Source organism: Acomys russatus, chromosome 26 (genome assembly GCF_903995435.1).
Source record: "Acomys russatus chromosome 26, mAcoRus1.1, whole genome shotgun sequence".
Classification (NCBI taxonomy): Eukaryota; Metazoa; Chordata; class Mammalia; order Rodentia; family Muridae; genus Acomys; species Acomys russatus.
Genome location: NC_067162.1, coordinates 14,760,473 through 14,778,337, shown reverse-complemented (window position 1 = coordinate 14,778,337; position 17,865 = coordinate 14,760,473). Strand labels below are relative to the sequence as shown.

General features: G+C 52.5%; 1 protein-coding gene across 1 annotated transcript in view; it reads right to left on the bottom strand.

Moving 5' to 3' along the window:
• Nkd1 (NKD inhibitor of WNT signaling pathway 1) overlaps positions 1 to 17,865 on the bottom strand; it is a 69,669-nt gene that overhangs the window by 15,226 nt on the left and 36,578 nt on the right. The window contains exon 4 of the mRNA XM_051168603.1: positions 2,320 to 2,386. Coding sequence (XP_051024560.1) covers positions 2,320 to 2,386 — 67 coding nt within the window. The remainder of the gene's footprint in view (positions 1 to 2,319; positions 2,387 to 17,865) is intronic.

The following is a 17,865-nucleotide window of genomic DNA, read 5'->3' as shown; positions in this document are numbered from 1 at the left end:
CTCTGCTTTTCAGGGAACCACGATCACCTCCCAGTAGCAGAGATCTACCCAGCAGAGTGGCTCCCCCAGCACCCCCCCCCAGGCACTCCTTGCTTCCCTCCTAATGTGCACACTCCCCACACACATGCCACCGCTGGGCCCCAATCCCAGCATCCCAGCACGGCTTCTGCTTTAGTGACACTTGTGACTGAGAGAAAAGAAGCAATAGACAAATGGAGAAATGAGGCATCTGTCTACAGATAGTGTCCAGTCGCCATGCAGCACAAGAGTAGACGGGGGCCCTGGACAGAGAGAGAGAGTGGAAAGAGCCTGCTAGGGTCCATCCGTTCTGCCGTTCTGCCACCATGTGAAAGCTCTTGAAGGAGATTAACTTTCAAACCTGGCCACGGGCGATGCAGTTAAACCTCTCTGGCACGGCAGAGGCAGGCGCTCCACCGTCTATGCTGCACTTTCATGGAGCACAGATGGGAAGACACCAGGTCAAGTTCGCTCAGTGGAAATGGTTTAGAGGTGCTGGGGGCTGGAGTGTGGCTGCTGAGCTTACAGGGAAGCTCACACAGCGAGGAAGAGCCAGGGCGGCTGCCTGCTCTTCTCCAGAGGCCTCCCCAGACTTCAGGCCCTGCCAACTAGCCCTGGACCTGCCCAGAGGGGTGAATGGAACTGCCTGTAGCCATTTTTTGAGAAGCCCTTACCTCCTTTAACTGCAGTCCCCAGCAGCCAGGTGGCTTGACCACCTCAGCATCTCCCGTGGATGGCCGGCAGGGTTTTCAACTTGGCATCCCTAACCAATGCCCTGCATCCAGGGTTTCTTCCTGTCACTCCTGTTTCTCTTTACCCAGACACTAAGCTCCTGTGGGTTCTGTTTGGGGGGCTTGAAGGGGACCTGACTCAAAGACAGGGGTCATGTCTTGTCCGTAGCCTTGTGAGCCTCGCTTCTGCAAAGCTAGGTTTCTGCAGCGATGCCAAGAGGGCACGAGGTTGGCAGGAATGCTGCTGGAAGCCCTGAGACAGAAGTGAGCCAGGAGGCTGGGTTGGGGAGGGTCAGCTTCAGGTGAGAGGCAACGGGGAGACCCTATAGGTAGGAGACACCCATACATAAATCAGGGGGAGCCCATGATGGACAGAGCGTCATTTCCCCTCCCCCCCCCACCTCCATTGCCCCCATGCATCATGGGCCTGCCCACAAGCCAGTACTGACTTGCACTCAGGGTACAAGCCTCAGAGACCACATAGGTCCTGGAAATGAGCGAGGGGCTACCCCTCCCTGGCTGCTGTTGGCTCCTCAGAAGGAGGGTCCCTCTGTTTTCCACACCCTGCCACACAGGCCTGCAGTCAGCTTGGAACCTCTGATGTTTACTTTGTTCTTTCCCAAGTTCAAAAGGAGCTCGCAGACCTGCACACCAAGCCAGCCTTAATCTCCTGCTTCGCTCCCAGCTGGCCAGTTAAGGCGGCTAAGACTCAGGATTAGGGGCAGCTTTACAGAACAACCCAGGAGCCAAAGCCCTCCTCTCCTGGGATGGCCAGAGACTCCTTTTCATCTTCACGCCTCACATGGCCCTTTTCCTCCCTTAAACAGCTCTTGAGCAGCCAAGAGGCAACGGGCTTGGCCAACAGAGAGACAAAGATGACATTCAGGAACCAGTTTTCTCCCCTGGCTAGGAGCATAGAGGGATGCCGCAGCCCAGGTCCAGCAGGTGTATGGCCAGGGCTCAGAGGCATCAGCCCTTGCCAGCCTGCCATGCCCAGCCCCATCCCTGCCCTGGTGTGGATGGGCTTGGGTCACTGCTCCAGGAGGGGAAGGAGAGCCCCAGGTGGGCACTGGGTCCAGGGTCCTTCCAAGGGTCACAAAGAACAGACAGGTTCTTTGCTCTCCTGGGACACTCAACATTGGCCAGGCTCTTCTCCTGCCGCCGTAACAGGCAGAGTGAAGCCCTCTTTGTTATTGCAGGCCACAGTTGTGGGAAGTCAGCTGAGCCACGTGGGCAGCCGCACAGCAACAGGCTCTAGCTCCTGCTCTATGGTTGAGGACACAGGCACTTCTAGAAACAAAGCAGCAGGCTTGAGGCTGGGTCCATGCTACTATCCCTAACTCTACAACATGGCACCTCTCCTGGAGAAAGGAGGGGTCTCGCATGAGGGACCAGAGGAGTGAGGCAAGAGGCCTGCAGTGGACACTCATTCATTACCACTGACACCACCATAGCGGATTAGGCCTGTGTACTATGAAGGGTTTCACGTCCCCTGCCTACCCATTCTGAGGCCTATGTCATCCTTTTTCCCACCCTAGTGCCATAAGCAGAGCTACTGAAACCCACATACCTTCTAGCTGGAAGTCGTCCTCATTCTCTTCGCCAAACGCCTCTCTAGAAGTATCACCCATGAGCTCCTGGGGAAGACAGAGCAGCCGGTTACAAGACAGTGGGGCCCTATAAGAACACACCCGGCTAGACTGGATAGGTGGCAGCAAGGACATGGACCAAGAAGATAGGACGGGACCTAGACATATGACAGTGCAAGTGGCTTCTCAGTGCAAGCACCCTGGGGAAAACTGTTGAAGATCTACCTAGGACCCACATCTCCTAGAGGCCAAGTCCACTCCCCTACCGGAATGACAGTTAAGATCAACGTCCTCCCTTGTCCCTCCTGCCCAGCCAGCTTCATAGCCACAGACTGAGCAAGGCACCAAAGGGAGTCCTCAGTTTGGATTCTTCCCCCAAACAAAGCGGGACCCTCTGCGCTCTCTTGTCCGATACATTGCTATTACCCTCGAGGTCAAATGCCAACACCTCAGCCAATGCCCTGGGCCTACACGCTGTGGCTCTGGTGGTCCTCACAGTCACTAGCCTGATCTGTCCCCTCCATGAGCTGGTGACGTTTGGAACTAAGATGGCAGGGGCCCCTTTTCTCAGCCTTGCAAAGCTGTCATTCAAATACTGTCATATTGGCGAAGGAAATTTTGCTGTCCTACAGGCTAGGAAAAATCTGAGATGTCAAGAGATGAAAGCCTCAGCTACCCTGACTCGCCCCAGGAGACTAGAGATACAGAAAGAATTAGACTATATCTTGCAAAATGATTTCTCTATTTATTGGTACTCATCCAAGAAGTCTGTAACCTAAGATTATTTAGATAAAGTTAAATAAGACCTTTAATGTAAGACTTCCCAGGGCCTTCACTTCAGTTATCAACACGTGAATCTCCATTGCTGTATATTGCTGCGTGGGGCTCACATCCCAAGAACCCAGTTTGGAAAATACTCCTCTCTTGAAAAATGAAGAGGTCAGGAGGGGCATGCAACACTCTCTCTCCTAATGCCACAGTGGTTGGTCTGACGATGCTTCTAAATCTCCCAGCAAATGGTAAGCGCTAAAAAGCCCAAACACAGCAGCTGCTACCAAAGCCTCATTGTGACAACAAAATCCTTTGCTTTGGCAGAACTTGCGCAGAATACAAACCAAACCACCAAAACTCTGCACTTCAGATGCTTAAAGAACATCCAGGCCTGCCCTGACGGGGCACCAAAAAAGGATGCTGCATAGAGTGGGTGGCCCAATGGTTACAGCTGCAGGGTAGCTTCTAGTCTCCGCTTTTGTTTTGGAGAGGAACAGCTCTCTGTTTGCATGCAGCCCTCTAGACCATTCTAGGCACTGCACTCCTCCTTCAAGGTGGCTGAAACATGGCTGTTCCTGCTCCGGCGCCCCACTTCCTTCAAACCTGGGTGACTTTCTTCACTCCCCTTCTTGCCAATTATCATAACCACGGAACCATTCCCAGGGTTGTAACCTGGCTGTTTGTGTTAACAAAGCCAGAGTTGACACAGAATCTGGAGACAGTGACAGGAAAGAGACACACACACACAGGTGGCCTCATCAAATGCCGGGGGACGCACCAGCAGCCGATTAAAGCCCAACTTTCATGGTCACAGAGACTGCTGCCATCTCTTTGGCTCCCAGAGGCTGGCAGACGGTGCTCACTACTGGAGTAGGCAGTAGGCTTTAAGGGGACAAAGGCCCCTCATGCTGGGTCCTCTGGGAAAGAGTGGGATCAGCGCTGACCTCAGAAGCCCTAGCGGCACGACAGCAAGGATGCCGGCCAAGCCACTTTCTACTGGTGTTACTGCCATATCACCCCGACAGAGCAGCCAAGGAAGCCATCTACCGAAGCTGTACGTGCACCAGCATCGCTGCGCACAACACATCCAGCCCATAGCAGGGGGCTGAGCTCACACAAGGTATATGCTCTGTAACACACTGCAGTGCCCCCAGGGCCACTCCAGGGGCTTGTTGTAGGTTAAGTGTTCATGGCTTCTAGACCCAGGGAAATGTGACATGGTGCGCCAACCCCAGGGTCATGCACTGGTTTTCGGCTGTCCTAACATTTGGACTCTGGTGGATTTATCTGTATAAACCACACTATGGTAAGATAGCTAGCACTCCCTGGATACTCCCTGCACAGCAAGCAGTGCGCTGACATGTGTTAAATAACCTCCTCTGGCCATCACAACAGCCTGTTCTGTGCACATATTAAGAAATGAATGATTTGCAAACATCAAGGTGCATGTGTGAGCACTTTTGTTACATGGCCCCGGTCTTCAAGTGCCATGGGACAGAAAACAAGGATGCTGACGGCAGTGGAAAAGATAGCGGCTGCCACTCTGCAGCCGAGTGCTTGCACAGCATGTCTAGTGTGTGCAAGGCCCTGGGTCCCATTCATAGTGCTGCAAAAAAAAAAAAAAAAAAAGAAAAGGGAAAGGGATTGGATGGGAGGGAAAGTTTAAGACCAGCCTGAGTTACACCTTATCTCCAAACAAACACACACACACAAATCATGAAACAGGGCAAGTGCTCCATTCTACCCAGTGGGACTCAGGACAGCACAGTGTCTCCCTCTCTGTGGTGTAGGCTTGCTCCTGGCTCCAGCCTGGCCATACGCGCAGTCCACACAGCCACAGAGCCGTAGCATCCTCCTGTAGGAAGGCAGGTGCTGCTGGAACTGTGCACTCAGGCCCACAGCTGTAATGATCCCCATGGCGGCTGCAGCAGAGCGCACAGAAGTGGGACCAGGCAGGCGTGGGTGGTGCAAACACAGCTCCCACACAAGCTAAGCCTAGGAGGCCCAGCTCTACCTCGCATGTGCCTTGGTTCCCCCTCCCACAGACAGGGCCCCACAGCGCATTGTCTCAGGGTAACTCTGGGGAGCAAGGAAGTGCTCTGCCTCTGTGCTGGAAGATTAATCAACAGTCACTGCTCATCAAGTCTTCTGTGCTCACCATCAAACAGCTATGGGCAAATGCCAGAACTGCTGGAACTGACCGGCCCTTGCTGCCCTCCCATGGCAATCACTGTGGGGTATGCTATTATTTTACCCATTTTATAGATGAGGAAGCCAAGTCATGGCAGTCCTGTGCCTTGCCGGTACTACAGTTCTTTCTCACCAGAGAGCCAAACCCTTACCACAGGGCCTCCTTAAAAGACTCAAGTGTGGCACTTAGACAGAGGACTGTTTAATTCCTAGAATGGAGAAGCTAGGCCCCTCCTCTTCTGACCTCCAGGATCTGTAGGCCTCAGACTTACTCCAAGTTCTGACTTGGACCAGAGGCCTGGCTTGGTCATCTTTCAGCACATGTGGCTTACATGTGCCTTTAAAGTCCCAGTGCTGTCCCTCTGCTGCCCCTGGGAGCCCAGCCTCTACCCCTTACTGGGCCCCAGGAAGAGCAACTTCTCCGGTCACTGGTGTGCAGCCGGCCCACCCCTGAGCTAAGCAGCACAGGCACACTGCCTTATAAGGCCTCGGGGACGGAAAACCACATCAAAGTGGGGCCTTGGGGAGCGTTGGCGCAGGGTAGGGATTTTCCTCGTTGTCATTGGGACTTCATACCCCTGAACTCTGTCTCCCCCACGCAAGGCCCCAGCAGGTCTCTGTCAATCTTTCTGTTCTCTAAGAGGTAACAGATGTGGATGCCACACACTTTCCAAGCAAACTCTTGGTGCCCACGGGACACTGTACTGTGTAGACTTCAGGAATGCAAGGGACTGAGACATTCCAGGAAGACAAGGGCACAGCCCAGGCCACCCCGGAACCCTCAGATCCAAGCGGCCTGACCTAGTTAGCCCCTGGAATGAAAGCATGGCAAACTCTTTCTTCCATGAATTCTGAAGACACAGACCAGCCTCACTAATAGGAAGCCCCACCTTCTACTGTCAGAGGTGGGCCAGAGCCAATCCAGGCAGAGGGGATAGGACCAGTCCAAGCTCCTATGCCCAGGTGGGCCCATTCAGGCTCCAGCCCGTCTCCACAGCTGAGTGGCAATAAAAGTGTCACTAAACTTGTCTGCCCCTATTTTCCTCCTCTGTAAAATGGGGATTTTTTTTTTTTTAATGTCAAAGAGGAGCCAAGGAAAAGGTGGGGTCAAAATGTCCAGGTGGCATCTGTTACAAGTCAACATCCCTAATGTCAGTTTCTCCCATCCTCTCACCCACGCTCTCAAATGTTCTCCTGGCCCGCCCTATTAACCGATCAGCTAGTGCCCAGCAACGCCACCTCCTCTGAGAGCCCATCCAAGTTCAACGACATCTAGAACTAAGAGATCCCCCCCCAAAGGCCATTGAAAGATACAGAATGCTTCTTCACAGTGGGATGGTGGACTACGCTGCTTACCACACAAAGCACGTCCCATGGGAGGAGTAAGGGAGCACGTGCAGGGGACACGATGCCACTACTGTGCACCTAGGAAGCAGTGACTGCATAAGGGACCATGAGGCACCCAACAGGACAGAGAGTGGATGGAACAGATGCCCTGGTCACTCACTGGGAGGGGAAGGAGACACAGAGCCTCAGTCAAAAACACCAAACCAAACCAAACCAAACCACACACACAAACAACAACAAAAACAAACAAACAAAAACACCTGGCCTTTTCAGAGTCCTTTTAACGCTCAAAGATGAAGACAGTGGTCCCTCAGGTTCCAAGAGGGTTGATCCCAGAGACACCCAAATCCTAGGACTCGAAAGCGCCTTAGATAAAACAGAACAGTACCTAGACACCTCCTTCGGAGATGTTAAGCCGTCTCTAGATGACTCGCAGTTCTGCCAACCGCAGCTGTGTACGCAGCTGTCACACTGCTCTGTTTAGAGAATAACAGCCAAGAAAAGAGTCTGTACTTGTTCGATACAAAGGATGTTTTTCCATGTGTATCTTCTACAGGATGAATAGGTGGGTGTGGAGCCCACAGACCCAGAGGGCCAGCTGCACATCCACGTGTCACCCGGGTAACAAAATCTCAACTTAATAAGACCTTGGATGATTATCCACTTCTGAGAAGAGGGACCTGGAGCTCAGACAGATGGAGAGAAGGGTCCAGCAGGTCACAGAGAAGGGGGCAGAGAAGACTGGGATCCTCCAGGGCCAGATGAGGCTACAGTCTCTTAGTTCCAGGAAGTCTGGGGGAATCCAGCCCCCATCAGCAGCTGATTGCTTTTCTGTGGCACATCCAAGGAACAAGAGACGAGCAACCAAGGCTACTCACCATCTGGACCTCTTACTCTGTCTAGCACACACCATGAATCTGGCCCTCCATACCTCTAAACTTCTCAGGCCCCCAGGCTTCTCCAGCCTCCGAACCCACTCACAAACACCATCGGCCATATGTGCTGACAACTGCCTACCTAGGCCAACATTAGCAACACGCACCCGGTCAACATCTCATGGCTGAGGAGATGGACAAGGCTCCCAGATCCACTGGCTCCTCTGACAGGAAGTTGGAGCACTCCCCCTCCCCAGGGACAAGAGGAACCCTGGCTCCTCATGCAGCATCAGAACCAAGACCTCAGCTGGCCGCTTCCAAAGCTAAGCAGCATCTCTCGTCAAGTACATAAGAACACATGGCAGAGCCCTCAGCAACTCCAGGAATCTGCCAGCCTTGGGTCACCAGGCATGGATCTTGGATCTCTCAGGAGCTGGGAAAGATTCTGGCTGCATCTTGCCTCAGCTCCAGCTCTCAAAATCCAGTTTCTGCCTAAATGGAGGACAAGGGAGAAAGGCCAGTGAAGAAAAGGCTATAAGCCACCATCTCTGTCAGCAGGCTCTGCATGATGGGACCTGGGTGACTTTTCTCCCGGAATAGTGCCTGACACATTTATTATGTACATTTCCAACCTTTGAACATTTTGACACAAGGTTAACAAAAACACTGTGGTGTCTGTTTGTTCTAAGTAACTTAGCAATTTTGCATTAAGTTGTATTCATAGCTTCCTGGGGTGCCTACTGTGGGCCATGGGTTGGACACATCTGTTGGTGCTGGACAAATGTGATAAATGTCTTCTGGATGGACCTTGGGACCAGGGACACCGCCCTTGCCTATCCTGCAGGCATTGTAACCTGGGACAGTGACGACCACCGACAAATTAACGTCTTGCAGCGGCAACTCAGGCTAAACTTGTCCCTTGCTGTAAAAATCCTGACTCTTACAGGCCCAGGACCAAGCTACAGCCTACTATAACTGGAATCCAAGACTCCTGCCATATTCAGGAGCTGTGGGAGGTGCTTATGCCACCCTTGCCCATGGCCCCTCCAATTTCCCCCAGCTGGCCCAACTGTGCTGCTCAGCAGCTCTGAGGCACTGGCAGGTCTGGCTTTCTGCCTAGGCTCACAAGGAACAGCCTTCGTGGCTTCAGAGACATGGAGCAGTGATTAAAATTCCTTGCATTGCTCCTATTTTTATCTGCCTAGGATGTAATCAGAGTGCTCCTTGTAGCGTCCCCAGCTGGCCAGCCACAGCTAAGCATGCCGCCCAAACACCTAGTCTGCTGCTAGGGAGATGGAGATCAGATATCTGGGAGGACCCCACAGGCCACAAATGACCCTCGGAGATGGTGGCCTTGCCAACTTCTGGCATCAGCCAGCCACAGATCAACAATGGATACTGCCCAGGCAGTCACTCTGCAAGCTGGGGATATCTGTATGGCATCTGCATGCCACCATCACTACAACTTTCTTCAAGGCAGTCCCTACCTAAGCTACCTAATTCTCTCACGGCGTCCCCCTCCCCACCAGAGTGCCAAGAGACAGAACCTAGCCTTTCCACATGCTAGGCCCTTTACCACTGAGCTCCCCAGCCCTCTTTTTTATATTTCTACCTTTTATTTTGAGACGATCTCAATTGCCAGGCTCATCTTAAATTTACACTCCCCGTGACTTGGCAATTGAGTAGCTGGGGTTACAGGCGTGCGGCTGGCTAATACTCAAACTTCTCCAAGTAATGTTGAATAGTCTCATTCTCCATCCCGCCCCCCCATCCCCCATCCCTCTCTCCTCGGTCTTGCAATAAGATTGGGGAAAGCATGCATGTGAGTCCTTGGTATATATACTTGAGGCTTTTGAAGGCTACTGTACATTAAACAAATACAGTCACTTAAAATGTCAGGTGCCACCACTTAACCATGCTTGGGTCCCACCCCACAGAAGAGTGATGCCCGGGCTTTGAGAACCATAAGATGTGAGGAGCCCCATAGTGCAGCCCCAGCCAGCCTCTGTGGCAGGCCTGGCTCTCACAGGAGGAGATAGAAAAGACACAGGCTCTTCCCACAGGATGGTTACTGCATTTGGAATGCGACACCGACAATGGATGGAGAAAAGAAGAGTGAGTGGGGCAAAATAAGCCCAAACCAACACATTGTGGTAACTTTGTAGGCTTTCTATGGTGAATCTCAGAGTCTGAAGACATGGGAGTCCTGAGGCAGGCTGCCCAGAACAGCTAGAACATGGGCCTAACCAAAGTTCAGAGACATCTCTACAGTGGAGCCCAGGGGCTTATGGGGCATGGGGATACAAAGGTCATAAAGGTCGAGGACCAAGGACAACAGCAACTAACATATTGAGTGTGACAGCTGCCTAGTGCTATGCTGAGTCTAGTCCCTCCCCTAGACCCTCCACAGTGCAAAGTCTGGGGCATACTGCTGTCACAGCATGAGCCTTGAAGACACTGAGCTTGACACTCTGAAGTCACCAGTGTGTTCTGAGACTCCATACAAGTAATTCCACATGCTCACCAGTGTCCCAGCTGCCTTAACAGGGACACGAGCTGTACACAAAGCAGTGAGCTCACATCTGGAACAGCAGCTCTTACTCTCAGTTTCCTGGCCTGGGGCCTTCACTGTCACCCCACTGTCCTCTCCTCTCTGAGGTCTTTAGGGATCAGAAAGCTATGCTGTCCCAAAAGGCTGCAGCCTTCCCTACCTCCATGTACCACTGGCACTGCCAGGTCGCTGCCTGTCACACTGTTCACCTGCCCAGCCATTGGCCTGTTGCTACATAGCTGAGACCTGCTGACAGGAGTGGCCAAGAGCATCTGAGCACCTCTGACCACCCTGCAGCTGTAGCGACTACTGCTAGTGACCCCAGTCTGCTGCCACATACAGCCCATATGCCTCATGGAATAGGGTGGCTGTGAGCCAGGCACTTATGGCAGGCAGCACTGCCATCCGCTGACCCGACAGCAGTTCCTCTGCAGCCCACAAGCCACCTGGCTATGGGGAAGGGTGTGGGCTCTGGCCCAGGACAACAGGTACTCAGGCCAGGAGCCAAGAGGGGGTGAGGGGATCAGAGCCTGGGGTTCCTCCCTCAGCAGAGACACTGGGCTTCTAGCTTTGTTAAATGAATGCACACATTCAGCAAGAGTTTTTCTTTCTCTCTGTCCTCACCATCCTCAGGAACATCTGGAGAGGACAGGTGAACAAATGTCTTGGGCAGATTCTAGGACCCACTTTTCTGGACAGACAGACAGACACACACACACATTCTCTCTCTCTCTCTCTCTCTCTCTCTCTCTCTCTCTCTCTCTCTCTCTCTCTCTCTCTCTCTCACACACACACACACACACACACACACACAAACAGAGAGAGAGAGAGACAGATACACAGACACACAGACAGAGACACAGACAGACAGACACTGCCCTATCCAGCCCTAAAAGGCTCTGGGTTAACCATCTGCAGAGGTCACTTCCTGCGGGCCCTGCTCCCAACACCCTCATCTACAATCCCACACTGAAAAGCCTGCCAGTCACAGGCGCCACACCGTTTTTTTTCTCAGCAGTCAGGAGGCAGAAGCAGGCAGATCTCTGTGAGTTTTTTGTTTGTTTTGGTTTTGATTTTTCTTTTCTTTTTTTTTTTTTTTTGTTTTTGTTTTTTTGTTTGTTTGTTTGTTTGTTTTGTTTTGTTCTTCGAGACAGGGTTTCTTTGTGTAGCCTTGGCTGTCCTAGACCCGCTTTGTAGACCAGGCTGGCCTCGAACTCACAGTGATGCACCTGCCTCTGCCTCCCAAGTGCTGGGATTAAAGGTGTGCATGACCACATCTGGCTATCTCTGTGAGTTTGACGTGGGCCTAGTTCCGAGACACCCAGGGCTATCGTCCACAAGCCAATGAGGCCAGCCCACCTGCGCTGTGCTACCCAGAGGCCCCTGCCCTTCATGAGGGCGGCTCACGCCTCCCTGCACTAAGGGGGACACTCACCTCACTTCCCCACCCACCCATTTGGACAGAATCAAGAGTTTCAGCCCTGGGCTCCCTGAGGACTGACCTAAGTCTCCGAGCCTACCCAACCTTACACACAGGCACATGAGGTCACACAGAGGCAAACACAAAAGTCTGGCTGCCAGGGGGCACACATGAGATGCAGTCTGGAGCCCTTCCTGCTATGGTATGGGTGAGCAGCATAGCAAGTGCCTATGTGGACCCAGCAGACCACGCAGCCAGTGCCTCCTCCAAAAGTCTCCTTGTGCTGTACTGAGAATTATTACACCCTCAACCCACTCTCTGAACATGCACTGCCTTTACAGTAAAATATTGAAGTTTTAAAATTATAACAAAGATGTAGCTTCTGTCGGGCTCACATGAAACTTCATGTATCCCAAACCAACCCACAGCTGCTCCAAGCCCATCTTCCTTGTGTGCTCAAATACAGCAGTCTCCACCGCTGCTTAGCCCAGACCACAAGAGCAAGCCAAAGCTTCTCCTGCAACCTTTCCTTCTGCCCATCAGGATACACTGTCAGCTCCACCCTCAAGCCATAGGCTGACATCACACACTTTCACCTCCTTTGAATCCCCAATGTGTCCCAGCACTGAACTGGCACCAGGAGGACAACATGAAGGTTTTCTGCACTTTGCTCCCCATCACTCCTTTATAATGTGCACCACCCCACTACACATTATGCATCGCTCCCCATCCTGTCTGCTGCAGTCATGTTAGACACACACACACACACACACACACACACACACACACACATACACATGAACACCATTGCTATTTCTGGTGTTTGGCACTCTGCCTACTCAGGTCTCTGCACCCACAGCATCCCTTGCCTGGGCTGCTCCTTCTCCAGAAAACCCCTCTCTCCTTCAGGGTCCCTCCTATTACATCTATTCAAAAACTGTTGCCCCTCCCATGATGTGCACTCACTCCCTTCCTTACTATACCAGGCCTGACAGGAGGCATGCAGCAGGCACGTGCTGAGCAACCAACACAGCTCTCTATTTACAGACTAAGAAAACATTCCCTGCATTTTCTCCCAAGGGAAAAAAAAAAAAAAAAAAAAAAAAGCATTGGCCCAAGAACCTAAAGGACGTGACTGCCACTGCTAAAATTATCCACATGTCCCCATACATCAAGGTCACAGATAGGCACCAAAAAAATACTCTCTGAGGCTGTGCCAGCTGGCATGCAGGTCACCTGATGTTCACCAGCAGCAGGCATTGGACCAGAAACAGAACCTATGGGGCCAGTAGGGCTTTCGAAGTCAGTTGGAAGGGTGGTGAGCTCAAGGTTGATGCAGAACTCTTCGGTGCCCTCAACCACCTGCGGCTCCTAAAGACCCTGCCTGCTTCTTGCTGCACACACTTAGGAAGCTAGGGACTAACCTCTGCTGGGTCCAGTAGGACTTGGAATCCAGAGGAGGCAGGAGCCAATGAACCACACCAACTGAGCTGTCACTGGAAACGTGTGAGGGAAAAGAAGAGGACAGTCACCACCACATACCAGATTTTACTGTTACACTCCAGGAAACCCAAAACCCAGGAGAAGAACACCCTGGTTCCTAGGAGGTCACTGTTTGCCCTGGTTTGTGTGTCGTCAGTGGCCTGAGGGGGGACTGTGGGGGTCTGGAAAAGACTGTGTGACCAGCAGAGGGATGAAGGCTGCCCAGGTTCACGGACAGAAGACATCCCTATCTGAAGCTTCTTCATCTATCGCCTCTTACTCCTGGTAATCTAGAAAGACCCAAAGGCAACTATCACCTCCCCCACTTTAGAGGTGGGGGACTGAGGATCTGCAAGGGGAAGCAAGAAAGAGGTGCAGCTGGGAAGGACCCTGTCCTTCCGCACAGGCCAGGCCCCTGGGGACCAGAGTGGCCTAGGGGAGACTACAGCAGAGGCCCACACAGCCTCTTGTCACAGGCTGGCATCGGACCAGGCAGGAACAGAGACCCATTGAGGATTCCCCTCTCCAGAAAATAGCATGTCGAGTACATGGACTTTGAGAATCTCCCACTACCAGTCTATTGGTAGACTTTAATGAGAACCTGAGTACAGGTAGGAAAATAGGTCTCAAAAAGGGACCGGACTTGGCCAGGGTTAAAGAGCCCAATAGCAGGCAAGCCACCATCCATACTCTGAAGACCCATAGAAGCAAGAGATCAGCTCAGGAGCTCCCCAGTTTATCCACCGCCAGGAGCAGTGGGTGGGTTCTGCATGCAGCCAGTTCAGCCCCAGCAATCAGAAATACCACATAAAGTTTCTAGGCGTCTCCCATGTGGAACTTCTCACCCTTTTACTGACTTCTGCACTAGGACCTCGAGAGACTAGCCCACCACCCTGGAGGCTCGACACATGGGCTCCCTGACGCCTTGCACCAGCCACCCCTCACCCTGGTCTGAAGGCTTGGAACCGGATGGCCCCGAGAAGGGCGCTGCAGGCCAAAGCCCATGTCGAGTGTGGACAAACTCTGAAGAGAAGTCACGATCTAGAGGTCCTCACAGGACCAAGCTAGAGCCCGGAGCCCCATCCAGAAATGGCCCCTTTGCGTGTTTCTTCCTTCACTTGGCTGTCTCAGAACATCCTTAAGGAACCAGAGACACAATCCCCACCTTGGGTTCTGCTTCTGGGGTACCTGACCTAAGATGGGCTCCCAATGAATTATCTGAAGAGTTGGGGACCTCCGACCCCACATGGTGACTTCCCAGACACCAGATGGGGCACTGGAAGGCCAGCTGCATGGTCTTGTATAAAACAGAGCATAGGTCCAGTCCCAGAAGTCACTGCAAGAACGCTCTGCCCAGAGAAGGGTAGGGCCATACACCAGGACTCAGTATCTGCTGGCAGACAGAAGGAACACTTCCACCCTTCATCTTTAGGGGCGCCGTTCACATATGGCCAGCGCCTCCTCAGTATGTAGTTCCCAGGGTTCCTCTCTCAGATCACCCATCTACAACTCTAGGGCAGACTTCTGACCATTCTCTGAGGGACCCAAGAGTGAAGGGTATCTCTGCCCCTCTTTTTGGTTATACGTGTTACAGTATCCTGCCCAGTGCCTCCCAGTGCCTATACCTGTGCCCCTCTAAAGTTACCCGATGATGTTCGGATGGCTCTCCTGGGCTGTCCAGACTCCACCAGCATGCTGGGCATCTCAGACAGAACACATAACTGCTTAGAGTGAGGCTCTCCCGTGCAAAATTTTATTTTCTATCTGGAATTCTAATGTAACGAGGGAATCCTAGCCCTGCCCTACACTCACCCACTTGGCCTTCAGAGCTGCTATCTCCCTTAAGCATGAGTACAGCCCCAGGACGTGGCCTGACCAATGAGAACTGTGCAGTGTCCCAAGCCAGGCCAAGGAGACCCAGGGCATTCTCAGGACATCTGTGATAACGAGCCTTGGAATTTGCAACTTCTGGAAACATTTATTTCCTTACGGGAAGATCCTAGCTGAGTAAGAAAACACAGGAAATCAGGGTTCAATGAAGCAAGGAAAAAAAAAAAAAAAACCAAACAAACAAACAGGTTACAACACCATCTGAGGCCCTAGATCAAACCACGCCCGAAGCTAGGTCCCCTTGGACATTTCAATGATGTGAACCGCTAAATCTCCCTCTTCCTACTTAAGCCAATTTGAGTTTGTTTTCCATCATGGCTGCTGAATCCTGTTCAATGTACACTCTTTTCACCAGCAGCAGATTGCCAGGCCCAGAATGTGTGTGCCCAGAACTCCCATGTTTGCCCTTCACTATGGGTGGCTGGGAAGTCTCTGAGCTTTCCAGTCAGAAGGGCTCAGTTCCCACCCAGCCCTGGCTGTCCTCACTCCGGGGCCAGAAACTTCAGCCTTGGCCTTCCTTGCTATAAACACACACACACACACACACACACACACACACACACACACACACACACACACCTCCCATCACTGTCACAAATACCTAATAACCGGCACAAAGAGAGGATACTTATTTGGGCTCATGGCTTGCAGGCCCACCCAGCTTGCTGGCCACAGACCACATTCAGCCAAGAGTAGCCACAAATGCACATAACACAACACCATAAACTTTCTTAAAACATTAATCTATGTGATTTTGGGGTGTCCCTGATTGAACAGCTCTTGAGTGTGAACTTTGTGAATGACATCATGCACATAGGACACAAATCTGCTAGCGAGTCCAGGCTGTGGTGGTGAGGCTGAGGACACATCATTCTAAGGCCACAGTGGGGAACAAACCGCTGGCCTCATGAGATTGGGGCGGAGGGGGGGGTAGGGGCCTGAGGTCCCAAGGTCCCCTCCTAGAGCACAGTTCCCAATGGCCTACAGGTTCTCAAACTCCTGCTAGTGAACCCTGGCTAGGCTGCGCTGGGGAACCAAGCCTTCAGCATTCAGGCCTTCAGGCTCACCCCAGTTATGGCAGGTGACCCTATGATTATATTGCCCTTAGCAGAACACCTTCAAGAGTGAAAAGTGCTATGAACAAGGAACACAAGAGCGGCTGGCACTGTCTAGGGTAACTGACGTCCATCGCTTTCTGATCTTCCCTGAGCTGTCACCTCCACCACTGCCCTCTGCACACATGCTTCCTTCCTCCCCGTGGCTCCTCATGGCTCATTCCTGCAGACTGCCAGAGAAGCCATCCTGGAGATGTGGTATGCTCCCTGCTGGAGCCCTCTGCTCTGGGATGCCCAGTCTCCTGTTGCACTCCCTCCCATCCCATGCCTGAAGCCTTTCAGACTCACAAGTCTGGCACACACACGTACCCGTACACACACACACACACACACACACACACACACGTATGCACAGCCGGCAGTGGAGATAGCAGCCTTTCCTTTCTTCATGCAGACTTGAATTTTCTCTGGGTGTTGAGGAAACCATCTTCAGTGAGCTGCTAGACAGAGGCAGAGACTGGGGTCCCGGCATCATGAGTCAGGGAGGAGGGTGCAGGAGGGGAGGGCAATAGCTTTCACTAACCTGAGGCCAGGGACGACAGGCACCAGCTGGCCTCTGCCAGTATCTAGCCCTGGCTCCTATTCAAAACACAGGCGAGTGGCCAGTGATGTGGCCAGCCTCCAGCAGCTCAGCTCTCTACAGCAGCCAAGTCACTGGCCAGAATGCAAACAAGACAGGAGAGTGCATATGGAGATCAGCACCCCAAGCCTAGACTCCACTCCCAGGTGAGGGGTTATCCCTAGGGGCTGGTCCTTCAAGTGGCCATTCTGAGCTAGCCTCTAGCTGTTTCCTACTTTGGCAGAGCTATAGCCTCAGGCCAGCTCCTTGTTCATAGCAGAGGTCAGGTCCCTCTCTGCACACTGGCAGGCCCCCTCTACACTGGCAGGCACACTGGCAGGCTACAGTGGACATGGCTGAGAATCCTCCTTCCAATATGCTTGAGGTCAGAGTTGCCCAGGCTATCCCTGACCCCACAATTCTTCTGTCTCAGCTTCCTGAGTGGCTGGGATGACAGGCCTTCACCCAACATGCACTTTTAGATTTCTTTTCGGCAGTGACGTCACACGAGGAGGGGCTCAAATATTGTGGGCATTAACGGGACCTGTGCTTAACTCTGTCGTGAATACCAGAAATAGGCACTACTACCTGAGAAAACCAAGATCAAGAGCAGCTTTAAAAAACAACAATCGAGGCAAAGGCAGGTGGATCTCTGTGAGTTCGAGGACAACCTGGTCTATAAAGCGAGTCCAGGATAGTCAGGACTACAACAAAAACTCTGTCTCGAAAAACCAAAACCAACCAACCTGAGCTAGTGGCTCAGAAGTGGCAGCAGTGCAGGGTCTGAGCCAGGAGTTGGTACTTTTCTGAGTACTTTTCGCGTTACGTTTGGAACCAAGCACCAGTACAGCTGAAGCAGTCCTGTGGCCCCAGAAACAACTGGAAAGCTGGGGTCAGCACTGGAACAGGGCACCCTGGTGATGTGACAAGCCCCCGCTGCCTACAGAGTGCCCGTCCCAACCTGGGTTGGAGCGCTCAGCCTACCCACTCACAGAATTTCTTCCCTACAAAAGAAGCTTTTCCTTGCCAAGCAAGTATGCTGGCAGCAGGACTGTGTGAGACACCAGGAGCCCCGCAGCCCAGATGTCACAGGCTGGTTCACCCGCCTGCAAACCCCTGAGAAGGTGCACCACCCTTCAGGACCCCTGGGGCTCCATGTGCTCTGGTTCATCACATGATTCGTCCCAGGCCCTGCAGAAGAAGGAAATGCAATGGTGTTCTACGTTTCTTTCTGTTGCTGTGCTAAAACGCCATAGCCAAAAGCAAACCGGGGAGGAAAAGGTTAATTTGGCTTACACTTCCAGGTTATAAGCCATCACTGGTGGAA